A 25,833-nucleotide genomic window follows, 5' to 3' on the forward strand; every position below is an offset into this window, starting at 1 on the left:
TTTCTTCCTGATTCAGTCTTGGCAGGTTGTGCATTTCTAAGAATTTGTCCATTTCTTCTAGGTTGTCCATTTTATTGGCATAGAGTTGCTTGTAGTAATCTCTCATGATCTTTTGTATTTCTGCGCTGTCAGTTGTTACTTCTCCTTTTTCATTTCTAAATCTATTGATTTGAGTCTTCTCCCTTTTTTTCTTGATGAGTTTGGTTAATGGTTTATCAATTTTGTTCATCTTCCAAAGAACCAGCTTTTAGTTTTATTGATCTTTGCTATCGTTGCCTTCATTTCTTTTTCATTTATTTCTGATCTGATTTTTAGGATTTCTTTGCTTCTGCTAACTTTGGGGGTTTTTTGTTCTTCTTTCTCTAATTGCTTTAGGTGCAAGCTTAGGTTTCTTGAGGTAGGATTTTATTGCTATAAACTTCCCTCTTAGAACTGCTTTTGCTGCATTCCATAGGTTTTGGGTCATCGTGTCTCCACTGTCACTTGTTTCTAGGTACTTTTTGATTTCCTCTTTGATTTCTCCAGTGATCACTTCATTATTAAGTAGTGTATTGTTCATCCTCCATGTGTTTGTATTTTTTACAGATCTATTCCATTAATTGATATCTAGTCTCATAGCATTGTGGTTGGAAAAGATACTTATTACAATTTCAATTTTCTCTAATTTTACCAAGGCTTGATTTGTGAGCCAAGATATGATCTATCCTGGAGAATGTTCCATGAGCACCTGAGAAAAATGTGTATTCTGTTGTTGTTGGATGGAATGTCCTATAAATATCAATAAAGTCCATCTTGTTTAATATATCATTTAAAGCTTGTGTTTCCTTATTTATTTTCATTTTAGATGATCTGTCCATTGGTAAAATTGGGGTCTTAAAGTCCCCTACTAAGAATGTGTTACTGTCGATTTCCCCTTTTATGGCTGTTAGTATTTGCCTTATGTATTGAGGTGCTCCTATGTTGGGTGCATAAATATTTACAATTGTTATATCTTCTTCTTGGATCGATCCCTTGATCATTATGTAGTGTCCTTGTCTCTTGTAATACTCTTTATTTTAGTCTATGTTGTCTTATATGAGAATTGCTACTCCAGCTTTCTTTTGGTTTCCATTTGCATGGAATATCTTTTCCATCCCCTCACTTTCAGTCTGTATGTGTCTCTAGGTCTGAAGTGGGTCTCTTGTAGACAGCATATATATGGGCCTTGTTTTTGTATCCATTCAGCCAGTCTGTGTCTTTTTGTGGGAGCATTGAGTCCATTTACATTTAAGGTAATTATCGATTTGTATGTTACTATTCCCATTTTCTTAATTGTTTTGGGTTCGTTATTGTAGGTCTTTTCCTTCTCTTGTGTTTCTTGCCTAGAGACGTCCCTTTAGCATTTGTTGTAAAGCTGGTTTGGTGGTGCTGAACTCTCTCAGCATTTGCTTGTTTGTAAAGTTTTTAATTTCTCCATCAAATCTGAATGAGATCCTTGCTGGGTAGAGTAATCTTGGTTGCAGGTTTTTCTCCTTCATCACTTTAAATATATCATGCCAATCCCTTCTGGTTTACAGAGTTTCTACTGAAGGATCAGCTGCTAACCTTATGGGGATTCCCTTGTGTGTTATTTGTTGTCTTTCCCTTGCTGCTTTTAATATGTTTTCTTTGTATTTAATTTTTGACAGTTTTATTAATATGTGTCTTGGTGTGTTTCTCCTTGGATTTATCCTGTATGGGACTCTCTGTGCTTCCTGGACTTGATTAACTATTTCCTTTCCCATATTAGGGAAGTTTTTAACTATAATCTCTTCAAATAGTTTCTCAGTCTCTTTCTTTTTCTCTTCCCCTTCTGGGACCCCTATAATTCGAATGTCGGTGTGTTTAATGTTGTCCCAGAGGTCTCTGAGACTGTCCTCAGTTCTTTTCATTCTTTTGTCTTTATTCTGCTCTGCAGTAGTTATTTCCACTGTTTTATCTTCCAGGTCACTTATCCGTTCTTCTGCCTCAGTTATTCTGCTATTGATCCCTTCTAGAGTATTTTTAATTTCATTTATTGTGTTGTTCATCATTGCTTGTTTCTTCTTTAGTTCTTCTAGGTCCTTGTTAAATGTTTCTTGCATTTTCTCTATTCTATTTCCAAGATTTTGGATCATCTTTACTATCATTATTCTGAATTCTTTTTCAGGTAGACTGCCTATTTCCTCTTCATTTGTTAGGTCTGGTGGGTTTTTAATCTTGCTCCTTCATCTGCTGTGTGTTTTTGTGTCTTCTCATTTTGCTTATCTTACTGTGTTTGGGGTCTCATTTTTTCAGGCTGCAGGTTCGTAGTTCCCATTGTTTTTGGTGTCTGTCCCCAGTGGCTAAAGTTGGTTCAGTAGGTTGTGTAGGCTTCCTGGTGGAGGGGACCAGTGCCTGTGTTCTGGTGGATGAGGCTGGATCTTGTCTTTCTGGTGGGCAGGTCCACATCTGGTGGTGTGTTTTGGCATGTCTGTGGACTTATTATGATTTTAGGCAACCTCTCTGCTAATGGGTAGTGTTGTGTTCCTGTCTTGCTAGTTGTTTGGCATAGGGTGTCCAGCACTGTAGCTTACTGGTCGTTGAGTGGAGTTGGGTGTTCGTGTTGAGATGTAGGTCTCTGGGATATTTTTGCCGTTTGATATTTCATAGAGCTGGGAGGTCTCTTGTGGACCAGTGTCCTGAAGTTGGCTCTCCCACCTCAGAGGCACAGCACTGACTCCTGGCTGCAGTACCAAGAGCCTTTCATCCACACGGCTCAGAATAAAAGGGAGAAAAAGTAGAAAGAAAAAAGAAAGAGGATAAAATAAAATAAAGTAAGGTAAAATAAAATAAAGTTATTAAAATAATTTTTAAGAAAAAAAATTTTTTAAGTATAAAAAAAAAAATCGGACAGACAAAACCCTAGGACAAATGGTGAAAGCAAAGCTATACAGACAAAATCTCATACAGAAGCATACACATACATACTCAAAAAGAGGAAAAGGGGAAAAAGTCATAAATCTTGCTCTCAAAGTCCACCTCCTCAATTTGGGATGATTCATTGTCTATTCAGGTATTCCACAGGTTCAGGGTACATCAAGTTGATTGTGGAGCTTTAATCCTTGCTTCTGAGGCTGCTGGGAGAGATTGCCCTTTCTCTTCTTTGTTCTCACAGCTCCCTGAGTTTAGCTTTGGATTTGGACCTGCCTCAGCATGTAGGTCGCCTGAGGGCGTCTGTTCTTCGCTCAGATAGGACGGGGTTAAAGGAGCAGCTGATTAGGGGACTCTGGCTCACTGAGGCCGAGGGGAGAGAGGGGTGCGGATGGGGGGCAGGCCTGCAGAGGCAGAGCCCGGCGTGCCGTTGCACCAGCCTGAGGCGTGCCGTGTGTTCTCCCGGGGAAGTTGTCCCTGGATCCCGGCACCCTGGCAGTGGCGGGCTGCACAGGCTCCCAGGAGGGGAGGTGTGTATAGTGACCTGTGCTCGCACACAGGCTTCTTGGTGGCGGCAGCAGCAGCCTTAGCGTCTCACGCCCGTCTCTGGGGTCTGCCCTGTTAGCCGCGGCTCCTGCCCGTCTCAGGAGCTCCTTTAAGCAGGGCTCTTAATCCCCTGTCCTCGCACACCAGGAAACAAAGAGGGAAGAAAAAGTCTCTTGCCTCTTCGGCAGGTCCAGACTTTTGCCCGGACTCCCTCCCGGCTAGCCGTGGTGCACTAACCCCCTGCAGGCTGTGTTCACGCCACCAACCCCAGTCCTCTCCTGGCGCTCTGACCGAAGCCTGAGACTCAGCTCCCAGCCCCGCCCGCCCGGCGGGTGAGCAGACAAGCCTCTCGGGCTGGTGAGTGCTGGTCGGCACCGATCCTCTGTGTTGGAATCTCTCTGCTTTGCCCTCTGCATGCCTGTTGCTGTGCTCTCCTCCGTGACTCCGAAGCTTTCTCCCTCTGCCACCCGCAGTCTCTGCCCGCGAAGGGGCTTCTTAGTGTGTGGAAACCTTTCCTCCTTCACAGCTCCCTCCCACTGGTGCAGGTCCCGTCCCTATCCTTTCTTCTCTGTTTATTCTTTTTTCTTTTGCCCTACCCAGGTACGTGGGGGAGTTTCTTGCCTTTTGGGAGGTCTGAGGTCTTCTGCCAGTGTTCAGTGGGTGTTCTGTAGGAGTTGTTCCACGTGTAGGTGTATTTCTGATGTATCTGTGGGGAGGAAGGTGATCTCTGCGTCTTACTCTTCCACCATCTTCCCCCTCTAGCCTATCTTCTTGATTGATTCTAATTTTTTCTCCTTTCTTGAATTTGTAGGTAAGAGCTGCATATTGAAATCTATTTGGCTTTAATGTCCATTTTGTTTTCACAGCACCATAGTAATAATAAGAGTAACAGTCTCACTAATTATAAAAACTAAAATTTATTGAATATTTATTAGGTCAAGAACCATACTGAATTATTTATCTCCATTATCTTATTTAATTCTAACAGTGAACCTATGAGCAGTAGACTTCATTGTCATACATGAAGAAACAAGACCCAGAGAGGTGAAGTAACCTTCTCAAGGGCACACAGCTGGGACATTGTAGAGCCAGAATTCAAATTCACTTGTGGCTGACTCAAGAACCTATACCTTTAGCTGTTGCTGTTGCATTTTCAGACTTTTCTTGCCCTTTAATAATGATGATGCCAGTAATAACTCTAAAGGATTTAAGGCAGAAGCAGATATAGAGGCTACTCTCCTCACATCAAAGCAGCATCTAGATTTATAAACCATCTGCTGTTAGGGCTACTAGGGCCAGGGATAAAGGAACTGACGATGGAAGGGAATAGTCATGACAGCCCTGCAGGAGCAGACCTGAGAATGTTTCCCCCTACCTTCTCCTATGAAGAAGACCCTTTTTGAGACTGTGGCCCCTTCCCCAGGTAAATATTCAGTGAAAATACCTACAATATGGGCTTCTATGGAGGTGGAGGGTATGTGGGTGTGGATGAGAGTGAATGTCCTTTATGGAGTTCCAGGCAAGTTGTCTGGAAGGAGCACATATCATAGAGGTCCCGTATAGAAAGTGATTTTTGCCTCCCTTGCACATGCCCTGAGAATGGTGGACACATAATGACCATAGTCACCTCTTTGCCCATACACTGATGATAGATTAGTGCTTACCTAATATCTATATGTAGCAATATACAGGCAACACAAATTGTACAGATGTACAAATTGCAAGACAAAACCCAAGTGAGCAAAAGTTACTTCATTTTTTTTTTGTAACAGAACTTTGTTTATGTTGAAAGTTGCGTTTCTAATAAGTGGTGTCAACTTGATCTCAGCCAATCAAGTTTTCTTCCCTTATGCTGGGGTTGCTTCTGAGAGCGGCTGGTGGACCATGAAGGCATTGAATGGGGCAGGGACGGGGGAGAGAGGGGAGCATAGGTGTCTGCTCTGAGCTACCTTCTACCAATGCCATTGTCAGCTGAAACGTCCATTCTAGTCTTTGGGAAGTCTTGTGCTGATCAATGTTACTCCATGCTCCTTGAGAGTTATGTGAGAGTCATTTTTGCTCTTGGCTATTACCTCCTAAATGACTACCTGTATGCAGTTGTTTATTATCTGAGGCTCTGCTTCCAGGTGGGACTAAGCTTGGGCAGGGTTTTTGTTTATCTATTGGATCAGCATTAAGAGGTGCATGGTTTAATACTGGCTCTTTTTTTGTACTCTAGGCTCAAGAAGGCACAATTTGAAAGGGATGGTATTGGTAGTGGAATGAACAAATGGAACTTTTATTAGTTTTGTTGATATAGTAAGGCTGTGTAATCAACTACCTGAAGACTCAGTTGCTTACAACCAGCATTTATTCTCAATTCAACTTGCCAAGGTGACGAGTTCAGTTTATTTAGGCTGCACTCATCTGGACAGCTCTGGTTCATGCTGTGAGATGGCTGGGGTTTGTTCCAGAATGTGGATCTGCTCCATATATATCTGTTCCGGAAACAGGCTGAAGGGGCAATAGCTCCCAGGAACATACTCTTCTCATAGCACGGAACCACCGAAAAGTAAGCGCCAAGCCAAACCGCGAGCAGATTTAGGGCCCTTATTTGCGCCACGTTCACTAATATTTCGTTGACCAAAGCAGATCAAGCTTAGCATCCGTAGGCCAGGAAAGTACACTCTGTCCACTGGGGCAGAAGGAGTAGAGTGAATAATCATCATCATCGTGTGTGTTAGTGCTACATAGCCTTGTAAAATTATGAGGCAGTTAGGAAAACATTGCTCTTCCTGCTTATGGGTTTAAATTTATATTTAAGAATTAATGTCTGTCCTTGAGTCATGTGTGTGTATTTGTGTTTGTACTCACAACCTGCACATGGTTAGTCCAACAGTTACCAAATGGGCATTCAAAAGAAAACAGAGATATATCTTCAACCCTCCTGGTGGGAAGACTTTGAAGGTGGCTGGATATGGAGGACAAAAGCCAGTTGAACAATCCTCTGGAATTCTTGAAAAATTATTTTAGTTTTACTGAGTATTTATAACTTAGGGGGAAGGAATGGGGTTTGGGGGAAAACCAACACTCCCCCTCCCACCTCCCAGTAGGAAGAGGTCAGATTCTGCAATGGTGGATGGAAATTCCTGGAATGAAGGTTTGAAGCAGGAGAGAAAAATGGGCCTGAGAATAGGAGATCAGAGTTAGGAATTGGGGGCTTCTAATGAGGGGCCCTCTGGGAGGGAGTTAATGCTTAGTTGCTGTAATCTGGCCTATAAACAATGTCATGATTAGTGAACTGTTGCAAATGACTTCTCTCACATGCAGTCCCTGTAGTTCGGGTTTTTTGTTTTCTGTTTTTCCCTCAACACTTTAGTTAACGCTCAATCATACAACTCACACAGTGAAAGACGGGGCTATAAAGGAAAATGAAATATACCTATTTAAGCAGATTCTTAAATTACCTTCAAGAAAGCCCATTTAGGGACTTCCCTGGTGGTCTAGTGGTTGAGACTCTATGCTTCCACTGCAGGGGGCTTGGGTTCAATCCCTGGTCGGGGAACTAAGATCCCACATGCCCTGTGGTGAAGCCAAAAAATAAAGAAGAATAATTAATAAAAAAGGAAAGAAAGCCCATTTAACTTCTTAATGTAAACCTTCACCTTTTCCTTTTTACGGTTCATTTGGGAAATATAATAAGTAAGAGAAGGAGGTCCTGTTTTTGTTGGAAACATAAGCTTTTTTTTTTTGACTTTGTGAGAAACCATTTATTCTTTTGATTTATAAGCATATTGTACATATTCTAGTTAATACATCAAGTATATAATGTGGGAGTTCCTTTAAAAATGCTAAGACCATACATGTTAAACTCAGCTACACATTGTATTAGGCTACTAGACAAATGTCATTTTTAATACCACAACACATATATATTATACTTTTTGTTTTCACTGACAGAGGAACATGCCTTTCAAAAATATTTTATTGGATGAAACTCTCTTATTCTCAGGAAAATTTTGGTTTTTGATATAATTTATTATGCCTTTTAAAATTCTGTTTGATAAAAGCATTTGGTAAAGCATTATAAATACCTGTAAAGAAAATATAGTTTAAAATTCTGAGGGAAATATTATATAAGTTTCCTTTTCTACATTTTCACAAAAATCCACACAGGCACTAAGAAAGACTGACAAAAATATTTTATGTCTGAACAGTATGTTCCAGGTTGGAAACATTCAAACATGACTTTATTTAAACATTAAAGCTTCTCTTGATTGAACCTTTGGCTACAATCCAATGGTTGGTTGGGGTTTTAACCAGGAAAAGATACTGTCAGAAGAATGAAAAAGAAAGCTTCATACAATTAGCACTAGGTTAGGAATGGGGATAGGATGAGTTTTCATTTTTTACTGTTTATTGGCCTCTCTGGGCCTTAGCTTTATTTTTTTAGTTGAAAATTGATCTAACAACTCTCTGGTACTTTTCAGCTTTATTTAATACTTTTTGTTGTGCAGAAATTTTCAAAATTCTATCTAACACTATGTATCAAACACGTGATACTTCCAAGGACAGAGTGATACTGCAGTTCTTTCAGGAGAACATCCTACATGCATCATGGGTATTGCTCTGGAAATACCCTCATTCTGCACAAATTCAAATGGTAGAATTGGGGGTGAAAGTTTGTCTTACCAAACACACTTTAAAGCAAGCGACAGACTCTAGGGTTCTTTTCCTGATCTAGTTCAATGTAGTTCTCTTCTTGGTCCAGTGCATGTGTGGCCTTATGAAGTTCAGACTTTATAGAAGAATTGCAAATAGCAAACTCAGTGGGAGAATGCCAGTATTGTAGGTGACTGGAACCTTTGTGAGCATATAGGGAGTGGGAAGTGAGGGGATTGGCAGTTAATTAGTATAAATGAGCATCTGGGTAAGGTGAGATTAAACACGTAAGTCAAACAGGATTTCAGAGCTACTTTCAGGGGACTCAAATACCATTTTTTTTTGGCCTATAAATTAGATCATGACAGATTCTTATAATTATGGATTATCGTACAGAAAGAAGTTGGGGATATTTCTTTCCTAATGCATTTACACTTTGTACATGTTCATTAGTGCAGGAAAGGGTAAAATCAAATGCCTATTGAATGCTGACCTGTAAGGTGCCCGTGATAAGCAGCACGGAACAGGGTATCATGGGGGCATGTGTTCAAGTCTAGCTGGGCAGCTCCAGCCAACTGTTGCGATGAGGGAAGATGGGTCTGAGAATTAGGTTTTATGTGAAATCTCATATTTTCAATAATCACTCACATATTTAAAACATTTAACAGGCCAGACAAAATCTAGCCTTTGGGCTGCCAGCTTGTGTCCTCTGAGTTGAAGCTTGGAAACAGTTTGGTGAGAATTTGGATACTATCATCTATAAGACTGGAGAAGGGCCTTTAGTGTCAAGGAATAAACACTTAGTCTCAAAGATCCAGAAAAATCTGCTCTAATGAACATAATTTAAAAAGCAAATGAAACCTCCCACTGGCTCTCCTTATTATGAATATTTTCCTGTTATTGGTTTTCCATGTTATGAGTGGTTTCCTATTATGACTATTAAAAACATTATGATTAGGAATTTGCCAAGTCCCGAGTATAAGTTTGTTCTAAGAAAGTGGTATCAGTAGCTCTCTCAGTATTTAGTTTGTGGCTGAGAAAGGAGAAGGTAATGAGGAAGAGAGGAAGGCCAGAGCTCACAGCACGAGTCACAGTCACCTTTAGATCCATGGAGGCCTCTCCATGGCACACCAAGCCAAGCAAAGAAAAATGCTCTAAAACTGCTCAACCCAGAAAATGCAGGGTTTGAGGCCTGTTTCTGGATCTAAATAACCCAGCCTTTCCCCAGGATGATCTAATGGCCACTTCCTGAATGAGCAGTACTTTGGAGTAGAAAGACCCAGGGTGTGAGTCTGATTGTGAACTCCTTCATTAGAGACTTTCCAAACCCTTCTTTGGCATCAAAATTTGAATCACCACATGGCAAAGACAGAGGACAAGCTGTTAAGAATAGTTTTCCTTCCTTTCATTTTTTGCAGATTACTTTTTCAAATTAACTGTTGCCCAGGTGATGCCTTTTCTTTTCAGACATGAAATGGGAGGCTTGAGGAGGCATTCTCATGTGGTATGAGGACCACGTCTGAACCGTGGCTCTAGAAAGAACAAAACATTTGACTTGTGCAGGCAGGGAAGATGTGTTTTGAAAGAGCTATAATCAATTCAGGAAGTTGGATTTACTGCTTGAGCTCAGAGCTTTCAACTATCCAGGTTGGGGAGAAAAAGAAAAAGTACCGCAAAGGATATTACAAGCAGAAGAATCAATGACAAAACAACCACTTCAGACACAGGCAATATCTAATGGGAAGGAAAAAGCATGACTATTTCCAACTTAGGACCACCACTCATTTTAATTTTCCTTCCTCAGAATGTCCACCAGAGCTTGCAGCAGCCGGTCATCCCTGTGCTTATAAGGTTTCGTGTTATAGAAAACATCAACATAGTCATTATACAGACTATCCTCAGAGTCTTTAAGCTGGGAAGGTTTGTTCAGCCTTTCCAGGGCTTCATAGAAATTTTCGTAAGGGATGTTGAGCTTTGCACTTGGAGACTTCTTTGGTGATTGCTTTGGGGGTGAGTTTTTGCTGAAAGCGCTTTGTAGGAGTTGTAGCATGGCCTCAGAAGGGGCTCCCTCTGCCAGCTCATCCCTTCTGCCCCCCACACCGCTGCTGCTGGGGCTTTTGGATGCCAGAGGGTTCTCATTCAGGTTCTCTTGTGTGGGCTGCTCCTGAAACACAGAAAGCCACCGGCAAAGGGGAGAAGGCTCATTATTCAGGAGCAGGCAAGCCGGCTGCAGCACACGCCCACTGCCTGCCCCTCGAGAGGCAGTCTGGGGAGCAGAGAGAGCACAAGGCTTGGAATCACACTATCTCGGAGTTCAATCCTCATTTTCTCATTTACTGAGGCACCTTTGGCACCTTTTTAAACTCCGTGAACTTCTCCTGTAAGATGGCAATAAGAATCCCTCCATTTCTGGTGGTGTTGAAGACTGAACCAGATGATGCATGTAAGCGCTCATACCTATCGGTCTCCTTCACTTGTCAGCCTGCTGTAGTAGAATTCATGTTAGGGAATTTAACAATATTGAATTCATTAATTTTAATGTCTGAATTCTGGATGAAAAAATAAATTTTAAAAGATAGTAGGGGGCTTCCCTGGTGGCACAGTGGTTGAGAGTCCACCTGCCGATGCAGGGGACACGGGTTCGTGCCCCGGTCCGGGAAGATCCCACATGCCGCGGAGCGGCTGGGCCCGTGAGCCGTGGACGCTGAGCCTGCGCGTCTGGAGCCTGTGCTCCACAACAGGAGAGGCCACAACAGTGAGAGGCCCGCGTACCGCAAAAAAAAGATAGTAGGGTTTCATCCTATGGAAAAGAAGCAGTTTACCACTCCCACTCCCTTTCCTCCCACCCATGTTTTGGGAAGGAGCTGATAATAATGTAGGTAATAACTCGTACAGAGGCGCCAACAGTGCTGTCATGTGGGAATAGCTTTCTAGAGGCCTCTTGCTCTGTCAGGAGCTGCACTTTCAGCCTCTGAGTTGTCAGAAGGGGCCTGGGAAGAGATTGGGGTGGTGGGCGGGGAAGGGGGGAACTGGAGAAATCAGAGAAGCGGCTTTGTCAACGTTATGGAAGCATTTCAGTATTTTAACAGCCAAATGGTCCTGTTAATACCCCTTAAGGAATCTTGGAGGAAGAAATACCCACAAGGTCCACCTGCCTCCAGAATTGGGAAGAGGAGGCCTCCAAGGTGGAGTCCCAGAGGAAAGCTATTCTGCAGAATGTAAACGGGCCATAATATGAGCTGAGGCCTTCTCACAGCTAGTTTATAAATTTCTTGAATAAATAGTGTCTTTGTACCTTCCAAAACACCTGTCACAGAGCCAGACCTATTCAGGAAAGGACATTCTGGGAATTCTGATAACCTACCTACTACCTCTGAGGCACTGTGCTAGAGGCCTGGGGGATGCAGAGATAAAGAAAATGTGTTTTCTGCCCACCATCTGATAAGGGAGAAGCCAGCAGCCTCAGTAGGCTGAGACCTAGGAACGTAACTGACTGACTTGAGCTTTCCTTGGCAACTTTCTGAGAGAAACTGTGATTCTATAGCTCCCCTTGGAGTTGCCAAGAAGTGTCAGTTAAGGAATTAGTAAAGAGAAGCCTGCATGATTTGATCAGTTGAGCCTTGGTCTTCTTTCTGTAAAATGGATATATTGAGGTCTCTCCTTTCTAGGTTACAAGGATTATACGTTAAATGAGACAATGTGAAAAATGCTTACAAACTAGGTGCAATACAAATGTTAGCTATACGTGATCATACAAAAAGACAGCTCTCTTTAAAATTTGATATTGTTATAAATGGAGAAAATTCATGTTAGAGAACTGAATAATTTTGAATTCATTCATTTTAATTTCTAACTTTCGGATAAAAGAATAAATGAATGAAACAATTTCCTATGGAAACTAAACAGTTTACTCCTACTCCCTTTCCTCCCAACCCATGTTTTTTTGTGTTTTTTTTTTTTTTGCGGTGCGCGGGCCTCTCACTGCTGTGGCCTCTCCCGTTGCGGAGCACAGGCTCCGGACGCGCAGGCTCAGCGGCCATGGCTCACGGGCCCAGCCGCTCCGCGGCATGTGGGATCTTCCCGGACCGGGGCACGAACCCGTGTCTCCTGTATCGGCAGGCGGACTCTCAACCACTGCGCCACCAGGGAAGCCCTGCCAGCCCATGTTTGATTCACTTCCTGCCTAAAAGTTAGGGGCAGCTTCACCCACTACACTGTCTACTACAGTTCACAAAAGAACATGCCAGTAAGAACAGAGCCACACAGACCTCCCCCGAATCCACCATCTTCTCCACCCCTCTTCGGTCATTCTGAACGGTGTTGTAGGACGTGTACACTCGGGGCTGTTTCATGTGTTCTGGTTGAGAAGAGGTCCCATGCAGAATTAGCTTCCAGTTCACGATTCTTCCTTCATTTTGCATTCTTCCAGACTAATGAGTAAGCATACATAATTTTAGTGTATGTTCTGAGCAATATAAACTCCTTCAAAATAGCTAAATTTTATAGTTTAATTTTAAAATTCTGTGCATTTCATGTGTAGAGCTCTGGATACAAAGACAAAAATCACTGGCCTCACTCTTCCTATGAAAATAGATAGTTGACAGGTTCAAAGATTTAAAAACTGATTAATTGCCTTCAATTAAAAAAGGAGAACTCTCTACGTGAACCTTCTTTTCTATACTGGGTGTGTCCTTGAAAAGTTGACTATATCTTATATAATGAGAATTATATTTATCAATTATCAACTTGTAGAAGCATTCCATTGGGGAAAAAAAAAGTCTGCAGAGTAATATAAATAGCCCTCAGCATTAAGCAGTCCTTAAGAGCTGTATATTTATGGGAAGAGTAATAATTTTCACAGGCTCAACAATTATGTTAAAAATAATGCTGAAATCTAAAATATCTTTTAAAAAAATCTAAAATATCTTTAAAAATAATCTAAAATTATAGAATCAGATTTTGCAGACTTGGTATAAAATAGTCCCATCTTGGTAAACAGATTTTCTTAGTTTCCTTATGGTGAAACTGAGTAAAAGAATGGAAGCCAAGGTCAGGAACAGGACCATAAACTAAGAATGTTTTCTTGTTCTCCCTATGAGAGCAGAAATTTTTACAACTTCCATTGCTAAATCACAATTTTAGCAGTCTTTAGATGAAAGCTATTCTCAGAGAAAAAAAAAGTAACAATGACTGTAGAATTTTTATTAACTTAAGTAACATCTCCAGGAATTTAAAATCATTTATTTTAAAAAAGTTATCTAGACATTGAATCTGGTGCTACTGGTACTTATAACACTGCTATCTCAGAATAACTTGGACCTGAAAAACCACTCATTTATATGCTCACCTATAGAAAATGCTGGAGAAATGATATAAAAATAAATAATTCAAATGTATTTGGCTTTTTGCTCAGACACTTTATTTTTGGGACTGTGTGTTACAATTATAGAAGAAAATCAGTGTTAGCAAACAGAAAGAAAACTGAGAAATGCTTTTGTTTCATAACTGAAACAAAACCAAAAAAGTCGTATTAAATAAGATATGTTATCTAACAAGTAAGCTACTTTTAAATAGCCACTGCAGTAAATATTGCTAAGAGTTCTGTCATATGACCCCAGCAGAGTGTCATAGCAAAGCTGGTGTAGCATTTAACTATGGTTGTAAATACAGCTGATTCTGGTGGCTGAGTAGGTCATGTGGCTGGCTGTGTTTTGACATGACATGGGTATACTTGGATTTGCCCCACAGTCTGTCACATTGTGTATCAAAATATATTTTCTTCCTTCTTATATGGCTGGTGCCTAATTTTTTTAAATTTATTTTCTATATAGCCAAGCGGGGAGAGCTTGAAACACTAAACTTTCTCCTTACCTCTATAAGGAGTGATCAAATTTCCTTTGGGCCCTTTCTTATGCACTAACTTTAAAAGAGCTTCAGAGTGTTTAAAAGTGAGCTTGTGGTTCTGTATCCTTTCATTCATACTTACAATGTCTGTAATTCCCAAAGTCCAAGTGCCTATGGGATTCTCTCCCCATGTGTGAACAGACATGAAGTCCCAATTCTTAAAGCCATTAGGAGATGTATCCCGCTCTCTTTCAGCCAACAGTACGGTGCTGGTTCCTGTTTTCATGCAAGCATCACAAATTAACAAGTGTCCTAACAGATCTGATAGTAGGACACACTTTAGCATTTGATAACTGAAAATAGAAGCCGGGTAAAACTAGCCCTCTTCATTTTCCCTTTGAGTATAATACTAGGATGGAGACATTCTCAGGAAATAAAAAAGTTTTTATTCACAGTACTTAGTGCATTGTCTGACATATAATAAGCTGTCAATAAATATTGTAGAAAAATAAATAATGGATGAATATATTGAGTAAGGTTTATCTGAATAAGGAGAATTCAGAGAACTATGTTTATGAACTACATTAAAGAAGAGCATCAAAGACCTAACATACATATTAATGGAACTATCATTTTGAAATTTAAGAGGAAGTTTTGAAAATTTAATAGGTGCCTGAGTCTATAATGTAGCATAGACATAATAAAATAAAGCCATATATAATTTAATCTCTTGTCATATAAAAGCTACTAGTAAAAGTAGTTTACTAGTAAGAGTAGTTACTCTAAATTTTCAAATCCAAGTTCTCTATAGATCAATAAATAATATTTTTAAAAGAAAGTGTCAAATGAACTATAGGGCCATTAATGAAAAAGCATTCTGCCAATATTTCAGGCCAATTCCAAGGTATTAAGGAAGCATAATTCCAGAATTAACAGAACTTACTCCAAACCTCTAGGAAGTTCATATCCTGGAAGGGCATTATAGAGATAGTTCATCTTTCTCATACATCACTTATGGGAATTAAATTTAGTCAGTTGAACCCTACTAAAACATGAAAAAGGATTAGGACAGCTTCTCCTGGTTGGATCATGGTTTATGTTTCACAAGCTCTTTACCATCTATGATCTTGTCTGACTTAGTAACCTTTCAGGAGAGGACAAATTGTCCATATATCGTATCATATGCCTTAATCATATAATTGTGGAAAATTTGTTAGTCTCCTCAACTCTCTTTCATGGATCAGAATTCTCAGTTTTTCCACTTAATTCCTTGGATGAGACTGATATATCTGTCAGCTTAATTATTAGAGTAATTTTCACTAATGTGTTACCTGAGAGAAATGAATGATAGATCAGTGACCTGGGATAATGAGCACAGTTTGAAAATGCATAACTCAGAAGGGTTTATTAATTGGTATTATTTGAATAGGCCTCATTCTTTGCTTATCTAAGGATCAGTTTGAATGAGCAGAGCAGAGTTCTGATGCAAAAAAAAAAACCAAACAAACATATTTTTTAAGACCTGAAAGTGTCTATGGGAAGACTTAGGTCTATATATAAACAAAAATCAATCATTGATTTGAAATCATTTAATTTATACTGAAAAATTTAAACACATAATTTAGAAGAAATTGAATTTTGTTTTGTTTTGTTGAAATTTACCAGCAGCAGAAGTGAGGGTGACATGAAGGTCTCCTCTGCGGGAATATTCAATTGTTGCTTCAAATTGCACATGTTCCAGTGACTTGATAGCATTTTCTTGTCCTTCACAAGCTCTTGTTGGAATTTCTATGATAACTTCTCCATTAGCTTTCAGGGCTCTAAATACATTAAAGAATCATCACTGAACAAAGTGTATCTCTTCTTCCTTGCATTTTATGGAAATATGTACACAACACTCTTAAGGAGATACTCAGCTAGGCTTGTTGTCTCTCTCTATTACGAGTAGAAACCAATTCAGGATTAGGTATAAAGTAATTTTAATGCACAAGAAAATGATAAGGTTTTTCTGGAAATAGAAAAAACAATTCTACAATTTATATGGAACCACAAAAGACTATAAATAGCCAAATCAACCCCAAGAAAGAAGATCAAAGCTGGAGGAATCACACTTCTTAATTTCAAAATATAATACAAAGCTACAGCAATCAAAACAGTATGGTACTGAAGGAAAAAAAGCACTAATTCGAAAGGATACATGCATCCCAGTATTCATAGCACCATTATTTATAATTGCCAAGATATGGAAGCAGCTTAAGTGTCTATCAACAGATAAATGGATAAAGACGATGTGATACACACACACACATACGATGGAATACTAACCAGCCATAAAAAAAAAATGAAATTTTGCCATTTGCAAAAACATGGCTGGACTTGGTGAGTACTATGCTAAGTGAAATAAGTCAGAGAAAGACAAATGCTGTATGATATCACTTATATGTGGAATCTAAAATACACAACAAACTAGTAAATATAACAAAAAAGAAACAGACTCACAGATATAGAGAACAAACTAGTGGTTACCAGTGTGGAGAGGGAAGTGGAGGGGCAATACAGGGGTAGGGGATTAAGAGGTATAAACTCTTAGGTATAAAATAAGCTATAAGGTATATTGTACAACACAGGGAATATAACCAATATTTTATAATAATTATAAATGGAGTATAAACTTTAAAAATTGTAAATCACTATATTTTACATCTGCAACTTATATAATATTGTACATCAACTATACTTCAAAAGAAAAAAGTATAGTACTGGCATAAAGACAGAAATAGAACAGAATAGAGATCCCAGACATAAACCCACCCATTAGACCTGAAACTGTAAAACTCCTAGAAGAAAACAGGGAAAAAGCTTCATGACATTGGTCTTGGCACTGATTTAATGGATATGACATTAAAAGCACAGGCAGCACACACACACAAAATAAACGAGTAGGACTACATCAAACTAAAAAGCCTCTGCACAGCAAAGGAAACAATCAAACTGAAATGGCAACCTGCAGAATGGTAGACAATATCTGATAAAGGGTTAATCTCTAAAATATATAAGAACTCCTACAACTCAATAGCAAAAAAACCAACAACCTGATTCAAAAATGAACTAAGGACCTAAATTAACATTTCTCCAAAGAGGACATACAAATGACCAATAGGTATGTGAAAAAAAAATGTTTACCATCATTAATCATCAGGGAAATGCAAATCAAAACCCACATCAAAACACCTGTCAAGGGGCTTCCCTCGTGGCGCAGTGGTTGAGAGTCCGCCTGCCGATGCAAGGGACATGGGTTCCATGCCCCGGTCTGGGAAGATCCCACATGCCACGGAGCAGCTGGGCCCGTGAGCTATGGCCGCTGAGCCTGCGTGTCCGGAGCCTGTGCTCCGCAACGGGAGAGGCCACAACAGTGAGAGGCCCCCGCGTACCCCCCAAAAAAAAAACACCTGTTAAGAGTCAGATGACTATTACTAAAAAAAAGAAAAAAGACAAAGTGTTGATGAGCATGTGGAGAAATTGGAGCCCTTGCACAATTGGTGGGAGTGCAAAATGGTACAGCCACTATGGAAAACAGTATGAAGTTTCCTAAAAAAGAATAAAACTGCCGTATGATACAGCAGTCTCACTTCTGGATATTTATCACAAGAATTGAAACCAGGATCTCAAAGAGATATTAGCACTCCCATGTTCATTGCAGTATTAGTCACAGTAGCCAAGATGTGGAAACAACCTAGATATTCATCAACAGATGAATGGATAAAGAATGTGTAATATTCCATACATACAATGGAATATTAGCTTTAAAAAAGAAGGAAATTCTGCTTTATGTGACAATATGGATACAACTTGAGGACATTGTGCTGAGTGAATAAACCAGTCACAGGTAGATAAATATTGCATGATTCTACTTATATGAGGAATCTAAAATACTCATAGAATCAAAGAGTGGAATGTTGGTTGCCTGAGGCTTGTGGGGGGAATGGAGAGTTCCTAATCACTGGGCATAAACTTTAAGCAAGATAAATAAGTTCTAGAGATCAGTTGTACATTGTACCTATAGTTAACAATTATGTATTGTACACTTAAAATTTAAGAGGGTAGATCTCATGTTAAGACTTCTTAACACAATAAAATAAAAAGGGAAAAAAGGAAAAAAAATGTTAAGGAAGACACAGATACTTAAATACAATGCTATTTGCCATGGCATTGAATTCAAGCAGATTTGCCTTATAGCCTTCAAAAAGTGGTCCAATACTGAAATATACCCTCTTAAGAAATGATTTTCTCTCCCTAATGCAGGCCCTCCAAGCCTCCCACCCTTGGGTATTTTGTGTGAGTGGGTCTTCAGTATAATTGCAGTTGCCTTGATACGAGATTCTGCTTCCGTAGCTAGATGTAGTGGGAGAGGTGTCGTCTAATTGAAAGCCATATGATAGAAGATCCTTCACGGAAGGAAAGTCATGAATCACAAAGCACTGTGGCATGAAGCGAGGTTCTTTTGGAAGTAGGTTTGGGCTAACACTGGTTGGCAAGTACTGCATTTCATCATTTCTAAGATGCATTAAAAAAAACTTTAACATCTTTGAATTTGGAATGAATATTAAAGAACTGATGGTTGGTAATAGTTTAATTGGCAATGATTTTTCTTAGTGATATATAAAACAATTGTGCACATTAACTTACTGCTATCTGGTTGGTAGGCTATGAGAGGAAAATACAAATATGTTAACGTGATTTGCAAATCTTTGATCTCTGTGATTCCTCATGGACACACAGGGAACACTGACAAATGCCATCTCCATCTACTTCGGAAGGGTAGGTGAGAAAAATTAGGCAGAGTGACAAATGTCATACTCAAATAGTGCCATGGGCGCACATTTGTTTAAAATTCCTGGAGACACTTACCTGGGCTCAAAGTCATTGTCCTTTACAACACATTCCTTCTTCTCAGGCACACTGCTCCAGGTCCTGGGATCAGCTAAATCCACCAGAGCTTTGGCATTTAGCAACCCGAATCCAAATCGACTATTCACCATCAAGCCTGCTCCATTCTTTTTCCATCCAGGGTTATTGGCCAGTGGGTCATACTCAGAGGTCCAGACAACCAAGTGCTGCATATCTCGCCAGGTGAGATTTGGACTGGAGAGGAAGTGACCCAAAGAATCTTTAAGGGACAAAAAGAAGTTTCCTTGCAAAAGCAAGTGCTAAAAACAATCATCTCCATTCAGAGATGATGAGGTATCTTTTGCAACTGTGCTTATGTAAATTTTGTGTGTATCACTGTTGTTATGTCTTTCATTCATAATTTAAAATACAGTCTTGAAAACTTCTCCTCATACCATATAAGTTACAATCTTAGCATGAGTAAAATTGGTTTTCAGCATTGTAGAAAAGTAGAACTTGGCCCCTGATTCCTATGTACTTACATTTAACTGGAGCAAAAATTAAAAATGACAGCACTTCCTTTGTGCCCTCCAATCTTCTGCTGTTCATTAACAGCCTTAGTATTTTCAGCATTATGAACCCACAGTTGAGCTTTTGACTTCCTTCTTAGGAACACTCAGATTTAGACATGGGCTGGCTACCTACTCTTAAATATATATATATATATATTTTTTTTTTTTTAATTTTTCTTTTTTTGCGGTACGCAGGCCTCTCACTGTCGTGGCCTCTCCCGACACGGAGCACAGGCTCCGGACGCGCAGGCTCAGCGGCCATGGCTCACGGGCCCAGCCGCTCCGCGGCATGTGGGATCCTCCAGACCGGGGCACGAACCCGTGTCCCCTGCATCGGCAGGCGGACTCTCAACCACTGCGCCACCAGGGAAGCCCAACTCTTAAATATTTTTTATCTCTTTTCTTTATATAGCAAAAGTGTCAAGAAGCTCTTAGCTACTTGAGATCATTCTTACAAGGCACCATGCTGAATAGTGTGGGGATATTCAAGGAGGTAGTTCATGTTTTTAAGAAGTGTACAATCAAGTAAATGAACTAAGTCTTTCAATAACTATAATATATCTGCTGAATGCTGTATTCATAGCATAATGTACTGTAGAACTTTGAAGAGAAAGAATTCTTTTGGGATGGAAAGATCTAGGATGGCTTTTCTAGGAGGAAATATTTGAGTTGATTTTTAAAGGGTGGGTAGAATGTCAAAAAGTTGAAAGAGAGAGAACAGGGGATGAGGCAATGGGTCAAAATCTCTGACAGGGGAAGGATAGGATGTGACCAGAGTACAGTGAATAGTCTTGTTTACTGAAGCAAGGAAGAGGTGAGCTGGAGTACTGAGCTGGATGGTGAGGGCCTTGAATGCCAGGAAAAGGAGCTTATACTTTATCGTTTGGGTAAAGGGGAGCCATTCAGGATTTTTGAGCAAGGGAATGGTATAATGAGGAGTCTTGGCAAAATTAATTTAGCAGCAATATAAAGATAAATCAGAGATGCATGGGATTGTCAGGTCTGTTATAATGAATATGAAACCTTCCCTGATCACCCTATTTAAGATTTCAATTCTCCCCAAATACTCCTGAGCTCCCTTGCCTTGCTATACTTTTTTTTTCTTTCATAGTGCTTATCATCTTCTAACATACTGAGCAACTCATTTGTTTTGTGTATTATTAATGTCTGTCTCCCCTGCTAGAATCAGCTGGGAGAAGGGCTGAGATTTTTATCCATCTTGTTCTCTGATGTGTACCAAGCACTCAGAAGTATGCCAGGCGCAGGGTATATATGCTGGGTAAATATCGGTTGGTTGGATGATTGAGTGTGTGCAAGTGTTTAACTAGCCTTAAATACAATTTTAAAACTTACTGCTATTAGTCATTAGAGTCTTTCATGATCTCAAGCTTTTCCTTAGCTTTGAGACCTGCATTGTTTCTACCAAGCCAATCAAGCATTATTTATTAAATAAAAAATGCCTAAGTGTTGAGTCTTCAAGGTTTCTATCTTACCATTAGGTTGTGAAACAACCATCAGGGGAATCTGTCTCAACTTGCTATCTTCTCCCCAGAGCCCATCATGGACTGGTTTAACAAACCCCTGGTGACAAGCAAGAGGCAATACACATTCCTAAACACTGAGGAGTCTGTTGCTGACTAAGATCTAAGTCCTCATCATGAGCGCTGCAAAGGCTCTATCTGGTGGGCCTCATGGGGAAGCTGTCCTCTCCACCCCAGTTTGAGTGCACAGCCCGTGCATCACCATCTCTGAAGGGAGCTGCAGTCAAGGACTCAGGCCTTCCTCCCCCATCAAGCTTTTCCCATATTTACATTCCTAGGCCCTGCGCCTTCGTGCCTAGGTCTCCTTATCTGAGGCCTTGGGCAAAGCTCTTCTTCAGGCCCTCAGCCAAGGCCTCCTAATGGGGGAGGAGAAGGAACCTCGAAGATACTTCTCCCCACTCTGACTCAGTACCCAGTACTTCTCCACTCCAAGCCTTCCCCCTCACCCCACCCCACCCCAGAGTCCATAAAGCTACCAGAGCCTTCTGTTGGGACTTCCTCAACAGTGAGACAACCCCCATGTCCATGCTTTCACCTGACCATCAGCTGGTGCACCTTTCCATGGGGGAAAATGGAATAGGGAGAGTCAGTGTTTTCTCTGGTTTTAGACTCTGGCCTTTACCATCACAGTAAGTGATGAAAGGCTTAACTCTTTCATTTTTGGTCTGTTGCTTTAAAGCTACCCTGACCCCTGGCAGCTCAATATGCTTTCTCTCTGCTCAGCTGAGCTCCTGACAAACAGCACAGAGAGTGACTGATAAAGGCCTGAACCTACTGAATCAAAATATCTGAGGGCAGGGCATGATTTTCTATGTATATTGGAAAAAAACTATCTAGGCAGTTTTATGTTATACCTAAAATAATAGGAGTTGGAAGAAAGAATACAAGCATATAACTAATTAAGACAATTAGGGGTCAGAATAGGGAGTAATAGAAGGCACATTAAATTATATTCTACTGCCAAAGACCTGTGTGATCTTAAGCAAAGCACTTCATCTCCCTGGGCCTGAGTGGACTCATCTATAAGATGAGTGGTTGAGTATGACAATCTTGAAAATTCCATATTATTCAGAGCTCCAGTCTGCCCAATACCATACATACTTCATTGTAGATCTTGTTTCCACATTGGCCATCCCACACGGAGGAATAATTAACTAGCTGAGCAGAAGTGGCTTATTTTCTGACAGTGGAAACTAGTTCTGGCCTATATGGCACTTTATTGAAATTCTTGCTTCCAGTCTGTTAAAGGGAGTTTTAGGTAAAAGCCTCTTATCAAGGGGGTCTCTGGGCAACACACCAATTTCCCACTTGGACTCTCAGTGCGGGCATGTGTGTGTGTGTGTGTGTGTGTGTGTGTGTGTGTGTGTGTGTGTGTGTGTGTGTAGGTTGGGATGAGGATATGTAGTAAGGAGGCATGGTCTTGATAATCATGATAATCGAACACAAAGCAGATTTTCTACATTTCTACAGTTAGAGAATTGTTTTTTATTTAGTTGCAGATTTTGTTTTTTAATTTTCTTTTACCTATTCTTTGCAAAATATTCAAAGAGGCTTCATTGTCATGCAATTAGGAAAATTAAGCCTATTTTTCATTTGAGTGAGTGCATTTGGTAAATGAAAAGGAGCTTCTAACAATAGTGCATCTCATTCCTGACAGTCTTCCTCTGTTAATTAGCAACTCACTCCTCAGTGGCATCCAGAATAATTAAATTTTTTAAAAATTACATTGGGTTGCTAATCAAGGCTGTGTTTATAGAAAATAAGGGCTTTGGAATTAAACACTGAAATTAAGCATTGCTTCTAATTAGAAGAGTGTCGGTAAAGTAATCTGGAGACAAAACTCTAAGGGGAAAAATCTTAAAGGCTACGTGGGTTAGCCTCTAATCACAATTAGATAAGCCTAGATGTTGAAGATTTTCTAACCTAGAGACTTTCCAACATTTCACAATCCACTGAGTCAAGGATTTCTTTGATGTGATTTATCCAAAGGTTTCACGCAACTTTGAAAGTCCGTTTCCCATCCTCTAACCTTTAATGAAAACAGAAGATTGGTTCATCTGTTTGTTTAATACCTCCAAAGATGTGAAGGGATTCAATGTTTCACTTTTTGTTCTTTATTAAAAATTATTCTGATTCTTTGCTCTCCCCTCAAAAGACAGGTTACTGTCTGCCATCTTTCTTAAGTATAATAGTACCACAGGCATTTATCCAAGGAATTCCTGTCTCTTAGTGTGTGTGTGTGTGTGTGTGTGTGTGTGCGCGTGTGTGCGTGTGTGTATTATTTATTATATATATATATATATATTTCCAGGATATGCCTATTAAGTATCCTAATGGGCATCTTTACAGTCACAGCCCAGTGAGACTGTAGGAAAATACAGTTGTAAGGTAACCCTTCATAGCAGCTGTTTCTCAAATTTTGGCTAAGGTAACTACCAGCATAAACATTGCCTGGAATATCAGAAACTTCTGAATCTGAGTCACTGGCCGTTGGACCCGGGAATCTGCAAACTAAATAAACACCCAAGGTGATGACTGTATGCTGGTGTTTGAGAAACACTCTTTTAGGGAAGGAAAGTATTCCTCTGTACATTTGCCCCAGAAACTATTCTTTGAGCCAGAAATCATTCTTTCTCCTTCCCTCTCCTCTTCCCTTTCCCCAGAGTCCCATATTTAATGCAGCATAGTAAGTAATATGCATGACAGGAGCCTTTTATTCAGAACTCATAAATATGAGTTAAGATGTTTCTTTATCAGTCTCAATCTTCTTAACTCCTCTTTCTTTGAGGGGATGAACTTTCCCCTCCCTCACAGGACTATAGGAGGCAGTGTCCCGTAGCTGCTGGTAGTACAGGCTTTGGGGTCAGACAGACCTAAGTTTGAATCTTTTGTGGGAACTTGGTTACATTTCTCAACCTCTCTAAGTCTCAGTTTCTTCCTTAGTAAAATGCAATTAATAATTTCTGTGTCACAAGACTGTTGTAAGGATTAGAGTTGGTCTTGTATATAAAGAGGTTAGCACAGTGTCCGGCCATGGTAAGAGGCTGATAAATACTGAATGTTATTATCCTTGATAAATTTAGCCCAGAGTTGTTCTTCAGTCTCCATAGTTGTTCCTTGAGGAGAAGCACATGGTTAAATGATTCTTCCAATCTTGATTGTCTAGGGACTCTTCTAGAAATTCTGGCATTCAGATTTTCTGAAATAGTCATTTGGGTATAGACAATTGAATGGAGCTAAGAAAACTGCCCAGTTGAGAACAGACATCCCAATAATCTGTATGTACTTTGGCAGGAAGTTTATGAATGTTAAGATAGATTATGGCCATCTTACTGATGATTGAATCAAAACGAAAAGAATTAAATTCTTATTACATGCACCAGGGAGATCATAGACTCTTAATGTCTCTTAAATCGTGAGCAGTGTGAGAATCTGATGGAACCTACAAACCATTCCCCCCAAAATGCCAGACACGCACTCCCAAACATTTCTGCATCTAGTTTCAAAGAAGTTCATGGACCCCACGTATTTCATAACAATCCATGGAGCCCCTGCTTTATACATAGTCCATTAGGAATTAACTGAGATTAATAAGGCTAGATCATTCTTAATCACTTTCTCCTTATACAGAAATAGAAGGTTTGAAATTTTAGAAGTCAGAGATTACACTTTTAAAATTTCAGTTCTTGGTCAAAATAACATTACATCTGTTCAGCTAGATGGGTGTTTCTACTATTCTGGTCACTAGACAAGGATGGGCTAGGTCTGGCTAGTTACATTTGCATGCATCTGATAGGTGTTGGGTAGGGAAGACAAGATTTTAAGGATGGTTTTCTTTTAAAAGCTCCCTGGAGCTAAAAACTTGTATCCTAAAATCATAAATATCATGATCTTGTTTCACTACGTGTGTATAACTACTTGCCTTTATAGGACCTTATTTCTTTCACTCTGGACCTCTTACCACCAACCTCAGCAATTCATGTTAGATGATCTCTATATGCTGATACCTTCAGTTTCAAGCTGGAGGATTTTGTAAAGGGAAAAGGTTCGAAAAAAAATAATCTGATCTGACCCTTCCATTCTATAGATGATAAATTGAGCCCTCTTAATTTGTCTAAGGTCACATAGCTAGTGATACGCCTAGAACTTGAAGCCAGGTGTTCCTTGCACTTTTCACTGCTTAGATTATCTTTCCTCAAATTTGGTTTGGGTCTGCTGATGCCAGTCAAAGCTTGTGTCTTTAGACTTTGCCCTCTGTCCATCCCCTTCCTGTTACAACTGGACTCAGATTCTGAACATAGCTTTTCTGTTGGATTCAAGAGCTTCAGATTTCCCTGTTTCTGATCGGGCATCTGGATTTGCTCTTCCTTTATCAGTATCTTTCCAGCCCCTCCAAGTAGGTAGACTCTTGATACAAGCCTTACTAGGCCTATCTTTCTTAGCCGCTGTGGCCGTTTCATAACTGAGATACCAGGGACTAAACCACAACTCCACAGGTGGCTCCAGGGCTCCTGGAACAATGCTGGACTCTCCTCAGCAGCTGCAGGGCTTTTCCAGCTATGGCCCGGGCCAAGGAGTTCTGTTCTTCTACTACTGTGAACCTCACCTCATCTACTGAACCTGACATGAAGGAACTGCTTTGTCCTCTCTGTAGAGAATATGGATGTTCTTCTAAGATAACTTCCTTATTAGGAAGGATAATAGTAATTTACAAGTTTTAACACATCCTCTATCATGCAACCCTAGCACCTGACTTAACATTTAAAGATTTCTCACCACACAACATCGGAACATTTTTTCCTCTGTATTAAGTATTAGACTATTGAATAACTATTATGAAGGGAAAAATGTTGCTAAATCTCTTTTTGGTAACATATACTAAAATAAATTCC

General features: G+C 40.0%; 2 protein-coding genes across 4 annotated transcripts in view; one reads left to right on the plus strand and one right to left on the minus strand.

Moving 5' to 3' along the window:
- The window catches only part of LOC307184301 (uncharacterized protein), a 594,345-nt gene that overhangs the window by 401,912 nt on the left and 166,600 nt on the right, over positions 1-25,833 (plus strand). The window lies entirely within an intron of this gene.
- Positions 9,728-25,833, minus strand: part of PCSK1 (proprotein convertase subtilisin/kexin type 1) — a gene marked incomplete at its 5' end in the record, with an annotated part of 40,165 nt that continues 24,059 nt past the window's right edge. Inside the window, 5 exons of one of the 2 annotated variants that reach the window (XM_079917668.1) lie at positions 9,728-10,261; positions 12,366-12,527; positions 14,084-14,217; positions 15,604-15,761; positions 18,850-19,083. In XM_079917668.1, coding sequence (XP_079773794.1) covers positions 9,884-10,261; positions 12,366-12,527; positions 14,084-14,217; positions 15,604-15,761; positions 18,850-19,083 — 1,066 coding nt within the window. In that variant the 3' untranslated portion in view covers positions 9,728-9,883. Of the gene's footprint in view, positions 10,262-12,359; positions 12,528-14,083; positions 14,218-15,603; positions 15,762-18,849; positions 19,084-25,833 lie in introns of both variants that reach the window. The other variant, XM_079917669.1, reaches the window with a different exon arrangement.

Source organism: Stenella coeruleoalba (assembly GCF_951394435.1).
Source record: "Stenella coeruleoalba genome assembly, chromosome: 3".
NCBI classification, from domain to species: domain Eukaryota; kingdom Metazoa; phylum Chordata; class Mammalia; order Artiodactyla; family Delphinidae; genus Stenella; species Stenella coeruleoalba.